At 36.1% G+C, this 18,111-nt stretch overlaps 1 protein-coding gene across 3 annotated transcripts in view; it reads left to right on the top strand.

The window, feature by feature from the left end:
- The window catches only part of GPBP1 (GC-rich promoter binding protein 1), a 71,465-nt gene extending 57,610 nt beyond the window's left edge, over positions 1-13,855 (top strand). For all 3 annotated transcript variants that reach the window (XM_033437876.2, XM_012534940.3, XM_033437874.2), the window contains 5 exons: positions 49-189; positions 1,708-1,875; positions 2,347-2,534; positions 6,735-6,837; positions 13,367-13,855. In XM_033437876.2, the coding sequence (XP_033293767.1) occupies positions 49-189; positions 1,708-1,875; positions 2,347-2,534; positions 6,735-6,837; positions 13,367-13,525 (759 nt within the window). In that variant the 3' untranslated portion in view covers positions 13,526-13,855. The remainder of the gene's footprint in view (positions 1-48; positions 190-1,707; positions 1,876-2,346; positions 2,535-6,734; positions 6,838-13,366) is intronic.
- The last annotated feature ends 4,256 nt before the right edge of the window (positions 13,856-18,111 follow it).

The following is an 18,111-nucleotide window of genomic DNA, read 5'->3' as shown; positions in this document are numbered from 1 at the left end:
ATATACTCTGTTTTAGATACACATTAACGTTTGTGTGTTTTTCTTTAGCCTACACAGTGGAAAAGCCAAACTAAAGAAAATAAAGTTGGGACTTCTTTCCCTCATGAGTCTACATATGGTGTTGGAAACTTTAATACTTTTAAATCAACTGCCAAGAATTTTAGTCCATCAACAACTTCAGTGAAAGAGGTATGGCATTTAAAATTACTCCTGAGTCGGGCTTCCCGGGTGGCGCAGTGGTTGAGAGTCCGCCTGCCGATGCAGGGGACACGGGTTCGTGCCCCGGTCCGGGAAGATCCCACATGCTGCGGAGCGCCTGGGCCCGTGAGCCATGGCCGCTGGGCCTGCGCATCCAGAGCCTGTGCTCCGCAACGGGAGAGGCCACAACAGTGAGAGGCCCGAGTACCGCAAAAAAAATTACTCCCGAGGAGCGAAATGTGTCTTAATCATGGTAATTTAATTAACAGTGAACAAAAGGCATAGATGCATTAAATGAATGCATTAAAATGAGATATTTTAGTTCTTTCAGAAAACTTGATTCAGATACTTCCCTCCGTTTGCTAACTTTTTTTGCAGTTTAAGTAGGGATAATTTTTAAAATTTCTAACAAAATTTCCAAATGTCCTAAAATGTAGAGAAAATCATACAGTGAAACACCCATATACTTATCAACCAGAAAGAGTAATTTTTAAGAGAAGAATTATGAAAACGGGTATTTTGACTTTTGACACAGAGTTATGCTGTCTGATTGAACCTTGACTAAAAATAAGGATTTTTATTATATAATCTTCTTTTGGGGATGATGGATACTAAGAGAGGGCAGAGAGGAGGAAGAAGAGGGAAAGGTGCATATTATTATTTTACTGACCTTGAAGTAGCTTACGTGTTTCTTTCTCATTTGGCCAGCTTTCTGAAACTTCTAGATCAGGGACTTCCCTGCCCAGTTCAGGGTCAAAAGACACTTGTGACTGTATTGTTATAACTGAGATTGGTCTGGGTACTATAGTGGAACATTATAACCCCTCATATACTAGTTCTCAATCATAGAATTTTAGAACTCTGATGGAAGGACAAGCATTCTCAGCTGGTTGGTTGTGGCTTAAATTCTGTAGACGTTATTGCCAACAGTTAAGCATTTTGGTTTATTCCCATGGCTTAAAATACCTGTGACACAGAATTCTAACATTCTCTTTTCTTTTGTACTCCACTGTCAAAATGGACTCCAGTACATGTTCTGTTACTGTCCCCTCCTGCTCTTCCACAAAAGTTTTCCCTCGTAAAACACTATCTGATAAACTCAATGTGTACCTGTGTGTAAAGAATTATAATACGTATGGGAAGCTGTTACGAACCTTAGAACTTTAGAACTCTGTGGAACACAATTTTAAAAACTGCTTTTTTTTTTGAATTATAGAAATGTTTAAGCAGTTTCAGGATTCATTTTATAAAATAGTATTTAAAGTCCTAATTTAGAATCATAGTTCTTGGTATTATCAGACCTTAATTGTTTTGTAAAATTTTTATGTTTACTCATTCAGTAGGATAGATAAAAATGGCAGTCATAGTGGAAAACAGAGTTTAAAATAGAATTTAAAATCAATTTTGTATTGGGAAGAAGGTGAAATAGAAAGTTATGGTAGTTGTAAACTTTATATTGATATTAGTTCTCTGTCTACATTTATCAACATTTTTGATTTTTTTTCTTAGTGTAATCGCTCAAATTCCTCTTCACCTGTTGACAAACTTAATCAGCAGCCTCGTCTAACCAAACTGACACGTATGCGCACTGATAAGAAGAGTGAATTTTTGAAAGCATTGAAAAGGGACAGAGTAGAAGAGGAACATGAAGATGAAAGCCATGCGGGCTCAGAAAAGGTAATTGAACTTGCAGTGTAATTCTTGGTTTGACATTAGCATGTCATTGGAATAGGTGGGCCAATATTATTTATTTAGGACCTTTGAATATTTTCATATTTCTGAAAGCAAGGCTAGCTAGCTATTTGCATAAATAATGAATTCATTTCTAAAATAGATTTTTCTTACTCTGTAGTTCCTGAGCAAAAATGAAATTAAAAAAATTCCTGTTCATGTTCGTGTTTTCCCCATCTTGCCTACCTTTATTTATCCTGTTAGTTTTCTCTTTATTGAATAGATGTGAATACATAGAGTCAGAAAGCTGTTGGTACCCTTCACAATTTAGTTTTACATCTTATGAAACTGTCTCCTAAATGATTATATAATCATTACAGTTGTTTTGTCAATGAAAATCTAACCAGGATCTATTAAAATTGTTTTTTGAAACAATTCTATTCTCTAACTCATTTTTTTTAACCCTTCAAAAATCAGGATGACGACTCATTTAATTTGCATAACAGCAATAGTACTCACCAAGAAAGGGATATAAACCGAAACTTTGATGAAAATGAAATTCCACAAGAGAATGGCAATGCCTCGGTAATTTCCCAACAGATCATTCGGTCTTCAACCTTCCCACAAACTGATGTTCTTTCTAGTTCACTTGAAGCAGAACACAGGTTAGTGTTTTTGCGTTTGTCTCTACCCAGAATTTTGATTTTATTATAGAAAGTTGATTTATTTTTTAACAGCTTCATTGAGATATAATTTATATACTATAAATTTTTTACTCAATTCACTAATTTTTGGTGTATTTGTGTAACTGTCACCACAGTCTAATTTTAGAACATTTCTTTCACTCCAAAAAGAAACCCTGTGCTCATTTACAGTTACTCCTCATTGTTACTCTCTGTCCTTAGGTAACCACCAGTCTGCTTTCAGTAATACTTTATCAAGGTTCATCCATGGTGTATAGCATGTGTTTCTCTGAAAATTGAGTGATATTTCTTTTACATGGCTTCAAATTTTCTGTAATTTTTTTTTTTGATTGCGGAATCTCAGTTCCCAAACCAGGGATCGAACCTGGGCCACAGTAGTGAAAGCCTGAATCCTAACCATTAGGCTACCAGTGAACTCCCTGTAAACTTTGATTCTTAAGTTACATACACATTTAAGTACTCATATTGCTTGATTTAACAACTTAGGCATCAGTGATACAGTTCTCAAGGATGACAGTTTTTTTGTTAAAAAATATATGAAATAGGCACATATATTACTGTTATTATCAAGTTTCAGTATGTCGTCAAGGTATTGAGGATAGCTTCAACATCAGAGGGGTAGTTGTTACCTTGTCTAAGCACCAAATGAATTAATAGAAATGAGTGCCAGAGAAATTCAAGGGAGTTTTGGGGTAGATAGCATTATGGTTTGAGTACCAGTCAGAGTTTTAATTGGGACCTAAATTAAATCTTAAAGGGTGAGACAGTACGGGCAAGGGTACTGGGTAGTCATTTTGGAATAAAAAGGGGCATGAAAGGATATTTAGAGTTGAACACATACCTAGTTTGTTTTAGGGTTAGTGAATAGAATATCTTGACAGGAGTGTGGAGTCCTTAATGGAATTAGAGATAAATTGAAAAGGCAGGGCCTTAGAGATCTATTCAAGCTCTTTCAATGCTTCAGATGAAGAAATAGCTCAGGGAGGTGAACAAATTAGCCTGTGTCTTATACCTGGTTTGTGGAGAGTAGGATTTGTGACCCAGTCTTCCACTTCTAGTCCTGTCCTTTTTCTAATGTAAGGAATTTGAATTTGTGGTCATGGTGTTAAGGTTAAGGAGTTTGTTCTTTAGGAAGTGGGAAGCCATTGAAAATATTTAGTGGAGGGTGGTAATTGTGAAAATGGTATCAGGGTGATTTGGTAATAATTTGAAAGAGAATGGGAAGAAATGCTAATGAAAAGGCAAAGTGCAGATCACTGTTGTGGTGTATTCCTAATTGTGGGGAATAGGGAAATACAGAGTTTTTGTTTTGAAAGCTATTCTAGAAACAGTTAACAGTTACAGCCCTTGGAGGGAAGTGGAAAGAGGAGAGAATGGACAGTTAGGAATACTTGTTTTTCATAAAATTTGAAATAATTTGTTCCATCTGCATTATTATTTAGTTATGATTCAGTTTTTAAAAGTGAAACAAGTAAAAGTAAGGATCTAGTGAAAGGTGTGAGATTGTTTTTACCAGTCTAGATCTGTAGACTCTGGACTGGGTGGCATTGAGAATGGAAGTGCCATTCCACAGGGAGGCCATAGGTTACAGTGAAGACAAAGCATTAAATGATTAAAAGAAATGTGAGAAATAGTAATTAACAGTGATGGTGACTACGACATTTTAGTTCAGAGGCAGCAGAGTTTGGTGCAATGTATACTAACTTAGGAGGCAAAAAACCAGAATTCTGCTTCTTTGTTTGCTGTCAAGTAGGCAAATTGCTTTTACTTAAGAGATCCTGGTTCTTCGTCTGTAAAATATGGGTATAGTGTTACATTTTCTTTCCAGTCTCTGAGCACTTTTATGAGATTGTTTGAAAATGTGTAAAGGCTACAAAGTAGCCAATATGTGACAGGTTCAATTTGAAAGATGAGTTAGGTGTAAAAAGGAGTATGTTTAAGGGATGTAATTATGGAATCTTAAAAAAATATGGTTCTGAAGAACATAGGGGCAGGACAGGAATAAAGACAAAGACATAGAGGATTGATTTGAGGACACAGGGAGGGAGAAGGATAAGCTGGGACGAAGTGAGAGAGTGGCACTGACATATATACACTACCAAATGTGAAATAGATAGCTAGTGGGAAGCAACCGCATAGCACAGGGAGACCAGCTCCGTGCTTTGTGACCACCTAGAGGGGTGGGATAGGAAGGGTGGGAGGGAGACGCAAGAGGGAGGGGATTTGGAGATATATGTATACGTACAGCTGATTCACTTTGTTATACAGCAGAAGCTAACACAACAATGTAAAGCAATTATACTCCAATAAAGATGTTTTAAAAAAAACAACAGTATAATCAGACTAGTACAAGATATGTGGCCATATAAGAAACAGAAGCTTTAAAGGCTCTAAGTCAAATGCAGCATGGCTACAGTATTCTTGTTTGCCCAACTAGAGAAAGTGGTTGATTCCCTGTTAATCTTTTTTTTTTTAACTGAAGTATAGTTGATTTACAATGTGTTAGTTTTTGGTGTACAGCAAACTGATGCAGATTCTTTTTCATTACAGTTTATTACAGGATACTGAATATAGTTCCCTGTGCTATACAGTAGGACCTTGTTGTTTATCTATTCTTTTTTAAAATTAATTAATTTTTGCCTGCATTGGGTCTTTGTTGCTGCATGCGGGCTTTTCTCTAGTTGCGGCGGGTGGGGGCTACTCTTCATTGCGGTGCGTGGGCTTCTCATTGCGGTGGCTTCTCTTGTTGCGGAGCACGGGCTCTAGGTGCACGGGCTTCAGTAGTTGCGGCACGTGGGCTCAGTAGTTGTGGTGCACCGGCTTAGTTGCTCCGCGGCATGTGGGATCTCCCCGGACCAGGGCTCGAACCCGTGTCCCCTGCATTGGCAGGCGGATTCTTAACCACTGCACCACCAGGGGAGTCCGTCTTCGCAAAACTTTTAATCTTTTGAGCGAAGAACTGTTACAGGTACTTTTTATAGTCTTCCAGGGAGTTGAAGTTTCTTCCGTTAAGAGAATTTTGTAAAGACCAAAATAAATGGAAATCTGAAGCTGCAATGTCTGGTGAATATGGCTGATGAATCAGAACTTCCCAGCCAAGCTGTAACAGTTTTTGCCTGGTCAGCAAAGAAACACGTGGTCTTACGTTATCCTGATGGAAGATTATGCATTTTCTGTTGACTAATTCTGGATGCTTTTTGTCGAGTGCCGTTTTCAGTTGGTCTAATTGGGAGCAGTACTTGTTGGAATTAATCGTTTGGTTTTTCGGAAGGAGCTCATAATAGAGGACGCCCTTCCGATCCCACCAACTACACAACATCACCTTCTTCGGATGAAGACTGGCGTTTGGTGTGGTTGGTGGTGGTTCATTTTGCTTGTCCGATCTCTTCCATTACACATTGCTGTACGGTATCTACTTTTCATCGCCCGTCACAATTTGTTTTAAAGACGGAATGTTTTCGTTGTTAATTATTAAGTAGAGAATCGCATGTGGAAATATGGTCAAGAGGGTTTTTTTTCTTCCGCTTAACTTACGTGGAACCCAAACATCAAAGCGAGTAACATAACCACGCTGGTGCAAATGATTTCCAGCGCGTGATTTAGATATTTTGAGTATGTTGGCTATCTCCCGCATGGTATAACGTTGATTGTTCTCAGTGTCTCGATTTGATCGCTATTGACTTCAACTGGTCTACTTCACCATGGAGCATCGTCCAGCGAGAAATCTCCAGTACGACACTTCTCAAACCTCTTTTGACACGTTTGATCAGTCACAGCACCTTCTCCATACACTGCACAAATCTTTTTGTGCTTTTCAGTTGCGTTTTTATCTTTCGTGAAATAATACAGCATAATATGCCAAACATGTTCTTTGTTCCATCTTCACTGTGAAAATGGCTACACAAAAATTCACCAATTTTGATAAGCTTTTTTTAAAATGCATGTTGAATATGACAGCTGTTACAATACAGTCTAACAAAATTGTTTCAAAAGAAGTTAAAGACAACTAAGCGCTACTAGAGCCATCTTACAGAAAAAAAACCGAATGAACCTTTTGGCTAAACCAATAAAATGGATCATGTTTTCTTGCTCACAGTGTAAAAGGAATTATCTTACTTGGGTTAAGTTCTAAATTAAATTTATTCTTTCCCCCCTTTCCAGATTGTTAAAGGAGATGGGCTGGCAAGAAGACAGTGAAAATGATGAAACATGTGCTCCCTTAACTGAGGATGAAATGAGAGAGTTCCAGGTTATTAGTGAACAGGTAAGAAGAGCTGAATCATATAAGTTTACTTTAAAAATTGCCCTTCCTTAATCAGAACAACATATAACTAAGCATTTTGGGGGGGTGGGGAGAAAGAAAGTTTTACAGTTTTATTTAGGAATTTGTTAAACATCACACTGTAGGTCAGATTTGCCTTTCTTTTAAATAGGTCTGCAATGCTGACTTCTTTAAATCCATGGATCTGCAGTGCTTAGGAATTAGTGTAAAGAATATGTCTGATTTGTCACTTTTCAGGTATTTAAAAAATGACTTGGGGGATAAGAAGTAGCAGCAGTAGCTTTGCCAAATGTAGCTTCATTTTTTTATCCTTTGCACAGGAATATTTTATATTCTAGAACATCTTTTTTTTAATGTCTTAATAGTTGCCGTTTTGAAAGAGTATTCCTTAGAAAATGTACAGTAGAGTGTCAGGGAGTTGAGATTTTTCTTTTTCAAATCCATTATAGTTTTTTAAAATAGTTCTGGTCATGCAGAAGTGATTTTCTATACGGAGATATTATAATTTATATTATAATCTTCAAAACACTTCTTAAATGTTTTGAATGAAATCTTTGAGGAAATTAGTTACATTTACTTCATAATAAAATAGACTTCATCGTCCTAATTAAAAATTTGTGGCAAAATACGCATAACGTAAAATTTACGATTTCAACTATTTTTAAGTGTACAGTTTTTTGGCATTAAGGTATCCTTTTTTTAAGACACAATAATCCATTATATGTGTATGTACCACATTTTGTTTATTCATTCATTGATGGACACTTGGATTGCTTCCACCTTTGGCTATTATAAATAATGCTGCTGTGAACATGGGTGTATAGGTATCTGTATCTATCTATATCTATCTATCTATAGATAGATACCTATACACCCATGTTCACAGCAGCTTTTATATCTATAGATAGATAGGTAGTCTATAGATAGCTGTAGACTCTATCGATATCTGTAGAGTCCCTGTTTTTAATTCTTTCAGGTATTTACCCAGAAGTAGAATTGCTGCATCACATGGTTATCTATTATTAACTTTTTGAAAAGCTGTCCTACTGTTTTTCTGTAGTAGCCACACCATTTTACATTCCCACCAGTGGTGCTCTCTTCCCTCTCATTTCTCATATTTTTTTCCCAACACCATTTGTTGAAAAAGACTGTGCTTTCTGTATTGAATGGTCTTGGCACCCTTGTTAAAAATCATTTGTATATGCAGGGGTTTGTTTCTGGGCTTGCTATTCATTGGTCTTCAGTTCTGTTTTTGTGGTGGGGTTTTTTTCCCTATAAATTTATTTATTTATTTTTAATTTTGGCTGTGTTGGGTCTTCGTTGCTTCACATAGGCTTTCTCTAGTTTCAGTGAGCGGGGTTACTCTTCGTTGTGGTGCACGGGCTTCTCATTGCGGTGGCTTCTCTTGTGGAGCACGGGTTCTAGGCGTGCGGACTTCAGTAGTTGCAGCACATGGGCTCAGTAGTTGTGGCTCACTGGCTCTAGAGTGCAGGCTCAGTAGTTGCGGTGCACAAGTTTAGTTGCTCCATGGCATGTGGGATCTTTCCTGACCAGGGCTTGAACCCGTGTCCCCTGCATTGGCAGGCAGATTCTCAACCACTGTGCTACCAGGGAAGTCCCTTCAGTTCTGTTTTTATGCCAGTGCCACATTGTTTGGATTGCTGCAGCTCTGTAATATGGTTTTTTTGGGTTTGTTTTTTGTTTTAAAGGATGGAGGAGGCTATGTTTAGTGTTGAGTTCAGCTAAATTCAGGACCCTGGGAAAGCCAGGACCTTTTTCTTTTTTTTTTTTTTTAAATAAATTTATTTATTTTTGCCTGCATTGGGTCTTGTTGCTGTGCGTGGGCTTTCTCTAGTTGTGGCTAGAGGGGGCTACTCTTTGGTGGGGTACGCTGGCTTCTCACTGCGGTGGCTTCTTTTGTTGTGGAGCATGGGCTCTAGGTGTGCTGGCTTCAGTAGTTGTGGTGCGTGGGTTCAGCAGTTGTGGCTTGCAGGCTCTAAAGCGCAGGCTCAGTTGTGGCGCACGGGCTTAGTTGCTCTGCGGCATGTGGGATCTTCCCAGACCAGGGCTCAAACCCGTGTCCCCTGCATTGGCAGGCGGATTCTTAACCACTGTGCCACCAGGGAAGTTCTGTAATATGTTTTGAAATCAGCAAGTATGAAACTTCCAACTTTGCTCTTCTTTTCAAAAGAGTGTTTTGGCTATTCTGTAATCCCTTGAGCTTTTAGAAGAGTTTTAGGATGGGTTTCTCTGTTTCCGCAAAAAAATACCTGTGAGATTTGATAGGGATTACATTGAATCTGTAGATTGTTTGTGGTAATATTTGCATCTTAACAATGCTAAGTCTTCTAATCCGTGAGTATGGGATGTTTGTTAATGTATTTTAAATGTCTTTCAGCAGTGTTTTGTAGTTGTCAGTGTAGAAGTCTTTTACCTCCTTGGTTAAGTTTATTCCTTATAATTAAGAATAAGTATTTTTTCTTTTTAATGCTATTATAAATAAAATTGTTTTCTTTTTTTAAGAATTGTTTTCTTAATTTACTTTTTGGATTGTTCATTGTTACAGAAATGCAGCTGATTTTTATGTATTGGTTTTATGTCCTGCAACTTTGCTACGTGTGTTAGTTCTCACAGGTTTTTAAATAGAATTTTTAGGTTTTTTACATATAAGATCATGTTGTCTGTAAACAGATAATTTTACTTCTTTTCCACTTTCATATTTCTTCCTTCCCAGTTAATGTAAATTTTTTATTCAGAAGTTAGTGAACCATGTTATTTTTCACAAGCTGATGATGGGTAATACTTCTGAAGGATTTTTTTTGTTATGTTTATTATATTGTCCAATTTACAAACAAGAAATTCACATTAGGTGTGCAGTTGGGTGAGTTTTGACAAATGTGTATAGCTGTATGACTATGATCCCCAAAAGTTCCACATTGTCCCTCTTTGCATTTAGTTCTTTCACTCCCAGCTCCAGCCCCTGGCAGACACTGATTATTTGCTTTCTGTCCCTATAGTTTTGCCTTTCCACAATTTTTTTTCCTGGATACCTTTTTTTTTACATTAATTTTTATTTGAGTATAGTTGATTTACAGTGTTGTGTTAGTTTCTGCTGTACAGCAAAGTGAATCAGCTATGCATACACATATATCCACTCTTTTTTAGATTCTTTTCCCATATAGGTCATTACAGAATATTGAGAAGAGTTCCCTGTGCTATACAGTAGGTCATTATTAGTTATCTATTTTATATATAGTAGTGTGTATATGTCAATCCCAATCTCCCAAGTTACACAGTGTTTTACTAATTGAACCATATATTGTTATAGTCCTGGATCTGGTTGCTTTCATGCTTTTGAAACTCACCCATGTTTCGTGAGTAGTAGCCCATTGTGTGGGTTTGCCATTTTGTGTATCTCTTTGAAGGATTTGTTTTGAATCTGAAGAAAGGCATCAAGAAAAACCACTTAATATCATTACCATAAGGTAGTAGTCAAGGAAAACATAATATTGCCTGACCAAGATAATTGGCTTTAAAACCCTGTTATGACTGGGGCAGGTAGATAAAACCCTATTGATAATAAAATAATTAACTGATATAAAAAATTTGTGCATACTGTGGGTTGGAGAGCAATGGCCTGTAAGTATAATGTCCATTTTTTAAAAAACTAAAGATAAAGACATGGGTATATTTATGTTAATGATGACATGTCATTTGACATTTAGATGCCTAAAAAACCATTGGGGCCTGATGCTGTTTATAAAAGTATTCATATTGTATCTGGTAACAGTTGAGAATCTGAGTTTAATCTGAGTTTTATTCTCCTCAAATTCTGCAAACATTTAAGTGTTCACTATGCCCAAGATTTTAGAGTTTATAGAGATGAGCTCCTTCATAGTGCTGCAGTTTAATGAAGATAGGTAGATTCCCACATAAAGCAGAATGTGGTATAGCAGTTTTCAAAATATTTAAGGTGAGGACAGGAGAGAGAGAGAGTGTCATGCAAATTCATCAAATGTTTCTTGAGGTCCTATTCTAGAGTGCTGGGAAAACAAAAATTTTTGCCCACATAGAATTTACATTAATTAATTAATCTAGAGGTAAGCGCCAGTTGCAGTGATCTGGAAAAGCATAACTGAGTTGGGTTTGAATTGGCCTTTGTCAGGTAAGATGAGGGAATGACATTCCTGGTGTAGGGAGTGAACAAAGGCAAAAGTAAGAGTTCAGGGTATGCTGGGGTTCAGAGTGGCTGGAGCATGGGGTAGAAAGATTTTAATGAAAGATCTTGATAACAGTAATAAGTAGGGTGAGTCTAAGTCCTAGTTTGCCTTGGAGAGTCCCAGTTTATGCATGTTAATCCCACTGTATTTATTAATGGCACATGTTTACTCATTCTCAAAAGTGCCCTAGTTTGAATGATAAATTAACGTGGCCTCCCTAATTGTGAGTAATGTCATGTGAGCTCTTAATGCCCTCTAGGTAATTGTGCTAAGTGCATTTTTGTAGTATTTGTATGAAGTCGGTAATATCATTAGTCCTGCTGTGTAGACGACACAACTTAATTGGCTCATAGTGGTTGGGTAACTTTCTCTAGGTCTGTACAGTGTATATCATTAGTGGAGTTGGAAGTTGAGCCCAAGTCTGGCTGACTTCATCGCCTGTGCCTATAACTGTGATATAAGGTTGAAAAAACACATTGTGGTCATATTAAGGTTTTTATATGCCATGTCAGGAGTATAGATTGTGTTTTATTATAGGAAACCTTTTGAGGTATTTTTAGGTATGTGAAACCATTTGTACATGTGGAAGTACAGGTATAGTGTAAGGTATATTGGAAGTGTAATTGTGAAGACTAGGATCAGGATGGTTAGTTGGGAATATATTGTAATAATTAGGGAAGGGGTAAATGAGGGCCTGAAGTAGAGAAATGACAGTAAAATGTGGTCTTGATGAGACTGAGATCTGAAATAGAATCAGCAGGATTTTGAAATTTCAACTTATGAACTGATAATTGTATCATTATTATAGACAGGAATGGAGGAGGAGGAGCTGGTTTTAGGAGACTGTATATATATATATACACACACATATGTATGTATATGTGTAATTCTATGCATTTTACATAAATACATGTATATGTAAAATAGACGTGTGTGTGTGTGCGTGTGTATTTCCCCCCCACGCACCCCCACCCCCTGGGTGGGGGGAGGGTTCAGGCATTTAGAGAAATCAGAGATAAAGATCAGATTTGGTTTTTATCATAATTGTCCACAGTTGATTTTAAGCTGTGGAAAGATTAGGTGGCACTGGGTGATAAATCATGTGAAGCAAGGATAGAACTTTGAGGGATTAGAAAGGTGTACCTTTAAGAGAGAGATGAGGCGTATTTGTAACCATCACAGTGTCTGAGAACGGCAGAGACTGAGAACACTGAGAACATGGCTTTTGTTTTTCTTAGTAAAGTTGGTGGTGAGGTCATTTGTTCAAAGTAAAGGGAGGTAGCTAAATAGGGAGGGAAAAAGGAAAATTGAGAGCTAATAAGACTCTAGACTTGTTATTTCTAGTTATCAAGGTCTGTAGCAAAATTAGCTGTGATGTAAGTTGCCCTTTGGGTTTGGATCTTACCCTATCCTTATGACTTAAAAAAGCCCTCTAGACTATGATACCTATAGATAGTTCCAAATATTAACTTATTATATAACTGGATTTGGTCTTACAGAAATTTGTATTTCTCATTTTGATAAAACTTACCAGAGTCTCAGACATTTTTCTTACTTATACCATACTTACCATACTAACCCTTCAGTTCTGATTTTCAGAAATAACTTATTATTTTTTTCAATATCTTAATCTCTGTGGTTAAGCAAAGGCCTCTGTTTGATTTTGTTACCTTGTACTTACCTTATTTGAATACTCATTACTTACTGGAGTACTTTGTATTCTGGTTATTCTGCAGAGTATGAGTAAAGCGGATTGTGGGGTATGTTAATAGCCTAGTTAGGTCAGAATAATAAAAATAACAGCTGTAGCTTAATGGTTGCTGATTATATTGTAGACAGTGCCTGAAGATACTTATTACAGTTCTCATTAAGGAAATGAAAATTTGGGAAGGTTAATTCCTTAACAAGTGACAGACTTAGAATTCACACATACCCTGTCTGGATCCAAAATCTTTTCACTAGACTAGTACTATACACCATATACATATATACATATATACATATACATATACATATATATATATATATATATATATATTTTTAATAGTGGTTTGGTAAGTTATAAATGCAGTTCTCCCAAAGGTAGTGATTTATTCATAGGAAATACTTTGTTATATTGGTTGAATCAATTACCTATATCTAACTAGTTTTTCAAAAATGATATCATAATCTATGGAGTTTTATTACCTTTATTGCATTCATGGGTACATTTGATTATTAGAGCATTCTTAATTTGTAGTAACTCTTGGAGGATAGTTTATTTATTCCATTTATTTTTGTTGACATTTTAGTTACAGAAGAACGGTCTGAGGAAAAATGGTATTTTGAAAAATGGCCTGATCTGTGACTTCAAGTTTGGACCCTGGAAAAACAGCACTTTCAAACCCACTATTGAGAATGATGACACAGAGACAAGTAGCAGTGACACATCAGATGACGACGATGTGTGAAGGATTTCCTAACAGCTTTAGAAATTTTAGTGTGATACATCTCTCATACAGTTTGGGGTGAATTGTAAAAATGAAGAACTATAATTTATGTAGTAAAATACCCCATTAGAAGATGATTTTTTTGGGGAACTTCAATATGAAGAAAACCAAGAATGTTGTGTTGGGCTGTGTTGAACATTATTTCTTTGTTAAATGAATGTTGTAGAAATGAGGACTTTGGTTGATCCAACATTGACTTTCTTCATCACTGCAGCATTTCTCTGACTAGCAATGTGACGATGTAACAAATGAGATTTTCTCATTTAATAATAAAAAAATTGTGTAATGTTTTGCAAAGCTTCTGTCTTAAAATGTCCAGGTCTTAAGAAAAAAGGCAGCTTACACTGTTTTGCTTGCAGAGTCATATCTTTTTCGTACAGTGGAAATCCTCAAGTCCACTTTGTGCGGCTCCCCCCACTCTCACCCCTCCCCCCTGCAAAAAAAGGACAATGTAGCATGTTGGCTAAAACTGGAGCAAAGTGCACTAAAACATTAATTTCCTGAACTCAACTATTGTACTAGTCACCTTTTAAAACATAAATTGCTCTTTAGCCATTTGTAGTTCAGTAAATGTTACAGCAAAGACTTGCCACATTTTCTTCCAAATTTTAAGAGGTGATTTTCAAGAGCTTTATTTGGGTATGTTGTCAGACCAGGATTTTCAGAGTTGATGGAAAAGAGTCTTGTGGGAAAACTTATTTTGATAAATTATTACACATGCAGAAAAACTGATCACACTGACTGGATCTGTCCACAACATGAAAAATAAACTGGATTTTCAGAATATTGTCGTTCTCTGTAGTGTTAAAGGTATTGGTCTGTAAACATAATGTGGTTTATTCACTTATTAAAACAAAGTTAAACTTTATTAAAGATGGTGATTACCTTTTGAGTTTAGAGAAAGCAAGCTATGGAAAATAGCTTTTTTATTATCAATTGCTTAACAAGTTTATTAAATGAATGTTAACCACTTTATTTTTCATTTGCACATTAATTTTAGAATCATTTCTGTTTACTGCTCACTGGAAGAGTAATTTTGCTCTTTTTTTTTTGTATTTTTGATTTTTCTGATTTTGTTTATCCACATTTACTTTAGCTTCCTCCATCCCACTCCCATGTTTAAATATATTCTGATTGTAAAGAGCATAACCTTAGAGCAAAAATGTTTTCGGTTTTATGTCTGATTGAGGTAATCCTCAAGATTTTTAAATTGTGTTTTCTCAGAAGGCTTCAGTGTTTTTGCTGTTTCCCTTTCAGTAATCCTACCCAAGTTTCCCAGCTTCCACCAGAAGCCAGATTTTTTTGGTTTACACTGAGACTGGTGGTGTTGGGGAAATTTAAATAAAACACAATTTCAACCCCACAAAACTTATGGAGGGTGGCTTAGAGTGGTAACAAAGTATTAAATATATCTTAAAGTTATCATTTAAAATCAGCTTTTATTATACAATATGCCGCAGTCAGTCCAGTCACTTAAAGTAAAATGTAGCATTAGCCACAAGAGAACCTGAAAGTATGCTTTCACAAAGCGCTGTCAGTATCATATATTGAATGTTTTGGGGACTCTTAGATTTCACTATTTCGTTTATGAGTTAATAAAATCTATCAGATGCAAATTGTATTTGCTAACACAAGCTAGAAGGGATCTGAGAAAAGTGGTTTACATTTGATCTAATTTAATGTGTTTTCTAAATAGCTTTCAGAAAATATTCTGGAATTTTTAATTTTTTGGCATTTTCTGCTTTCTATTCAGATAATTGTTTTTCTTTTTTGCCTTAACTCTTTATCAGCAGTTATTACTTGTTTACTGTGCATTCACACATTGTCATTGAATGTGTTTAGTGTGGCAAGACACAACAGTGTGATTATGTGTTACATTATAGCCTTAACTAGTTTCGCTACTGAGTGGGTGGAGGCATACAAATGTATTTTGATAGAATGGTTAAAGCTTAGCATAATTTTAAGTTGCTGTTGAAATACGGGCAGCTGGTAGAGTTTGAACTGTATTGTTTGAAAGGGAGCCCACAAGTAGTATAGAAACTAGTTACATTGTACATCTAGTGTGAAATTGCCAAACCCAGGACATAGAGGCCTGAAAAAAAAATTTACTACTTTTAATTGCTTCAAACTCAGTTTCTCTGCAGCAAATTCTTTTTTACAACCACTTTATTGTGGTATAAATTGGCATAAACTACATATTTAAAGCATATAATTTGATAACCTTTGACTTGTGAAACTTGCTGCAGCTAAGGGTAGTGAATATATGTCAGGCTGAAAAGCTTTTTAGTGTTTCCTCCTTTGTGATCCTTCCTTTTTACTACTCTCCTGTCTTCCCAGCCTTTTTTTTTTTCTTTTTTTTAATGAGCAAAATTCTTATGGTAATGGGTTTAAAATAGCATTTCCAAAATTGTATCTTGTTTTATATTAAGGGTTAGAATAACTTATTTCCATAAATAATTTTTATTAAAGTTAAAATGTAGAAGTGTTAATCTAAAAATAATCAGATCGACTTGATAATATTAGGTTTACCTTAATTACAGTTCAGTATGTTGAAGGGCTTGGTATCTAAACATTTTTAGTTCCTTTTGCTAGTGTTTATATGTAATGATGTTAGAACATGATTATATAAACATTTTAAACTTATTTAGGAAGAAGTTTAAATAATAATGTCTTAAATAACTTATTGACCCTCCCCAAAATATAATTGACCTTAACCTGACATCAGATTCTACTGGGATGATCCATAATCTTTTACTCCAAAAGTTTGTGAAAGATGTTTTATTAAAATGTGCTTTTATTAGAATTCAGATACTTGGATTAGAAAAGGCACTTGTAAAATTTTTCTTCGAAGTGAGATTTTTATTTTGGCTTATAAACTTAGGAATATATTGCTAGGCTTTTAAATAATAGAGTATCACCAATTGTGAGAGGTGGATATTGTGACTTTTCTTTTGCACAGTCGTGTTTCTGGAGGTTATAATCCTTACTTCGCTGTTGAGGAATGAGTGAGCAGAGCATTTCAAGCAATAGTAAAATCCCTAAAACCTCCAAGTGCTGCAGAGAAGTTTTGATCCTACTTTGTTATTTAATGTTAATTTCCTGCCTTAGGGCTGAATGCTAGAATTTAGAAAAATGATGGCGCTCCCAAGAGAGCTTTGATTATTTTAATATATAATTCTGGGTGCTATCTAACACATGGACCTGAAAAGTTAGTAGTTAAGGGCTTGAGAATATGTGTAATTGAGTCATCACCTACTTTTAAAGGTTTTATAATTGAAGTTCTCTTGTATACTTGTGAGGCATAACTTGTGCAGTTAATCATTTGCTGACATTTAACTTATCCTGTACGTTTCACTCTACCTTATCCATTTGTAATATTTGTTTTGTAGAAACCTAATCTGAAACAGTGATTGAAATTTGTGTCAGATCATTAGGTGTGTTAGGACATTACTGTAGCATGTTTAATGCAGCAATGTCGTAACTCTTGGTATACATAAGACTCCATGTTGTAGTAGTTTCCAAATTTGCACATTGATGTCATTAGCTTAAAAAAATGGTGATTCTAATGTATTTTTTTTTATAAATTTATTTTTGGCTGTGTTGGGTCTTCGTTGCTGCGCGTGGGCTTTCGCTAGTTGTGGAGAGAGACGGCTACTCTTCGTTGTGGTGCATGGACTTCTCATTGCTGTGATTTATTGTTGCGGAGCACGGGCTCTTGGCGCGTGGGCTTCAGTAGTTGCAGCACGCAGGCTCAGTAGTTGTGGCTCATGGGCTCTAGAGTACAGGCTCAGTAGTTGTGGCGCACGGGCTTAGTTGCTCTGCGGCATGTGGGATCTTCCCAGACCAGGGCTCGAACCTGTGTCCCCTGCATTGGCAGGCGGATTCTCAGCCACTGTGCCAGCAGGGAAGCCCGATTCTAATGTATTGACATGCAGTGTGGTGGAAGTAGTTACACCTGGATTTGAATTCTGGTTTTGCCTTTTATGTGAGCTGTGATCTTAATCCAGGGAGTCAGCTTCTTGGGATGTTTATTCTGTACAGTTACTGTAAGGATGAAGAGAATCACTAACACTTGGTGTATATCCTGAGTACATAGTAGGTGTTCCATAAATTTTAGCTGTTTAATCACTACTGTTTAACACCATGTTATTCAACAGGAACTCCCAGTAGCATGTAGTACATATTTTAAAAAATTATGTTAGATTAAATAGGCAGAAACTGTTCTAAATGGTTGTGTATGGTGTGAAACATCTGGTTGAGTTCTCACAGTGAACTATAACTGAACTGTTTCATCTCCGCTTCATTTATTTGACATTATGCTCAGTTATGAACTAAGCTTGATAATTTGGTAAACCTCACCTTAAAGATAAAGTAAAATCAGTTTTCTGAAATGTAATCATCAAACTTTAGTGGTAAATCATATTCTTGTGAACTAATGACAAAGATGGGCTTCAGTGCTTTCAAACTTTTAAAAATAGATTTGCCTCCAACAATGACATCATTTCATGTGATTTGTGGAAATAATTCAAAGCTGGGGTTTGACTTGC

The sequence above is a fragment of the Orcinus orca genome, chromosome 3, assembly GCF_937001465.1.
Source record: "Orcinus orca chromosome 3, mOrcOrc1.1, whole genome shotgun sequence".
Classification (NCBI taxonomy): domain Eukaryota; kingdom Metazoa; phylum Chordata; class Mammalia; order Artiodactyla; family Delphinidae; genus Orcinus; species Orcinus orca.
Note: the sequence above shows the minus strand (reverse complement) of the source record. Positions and strands in the feature narration are given on the sequence as shown.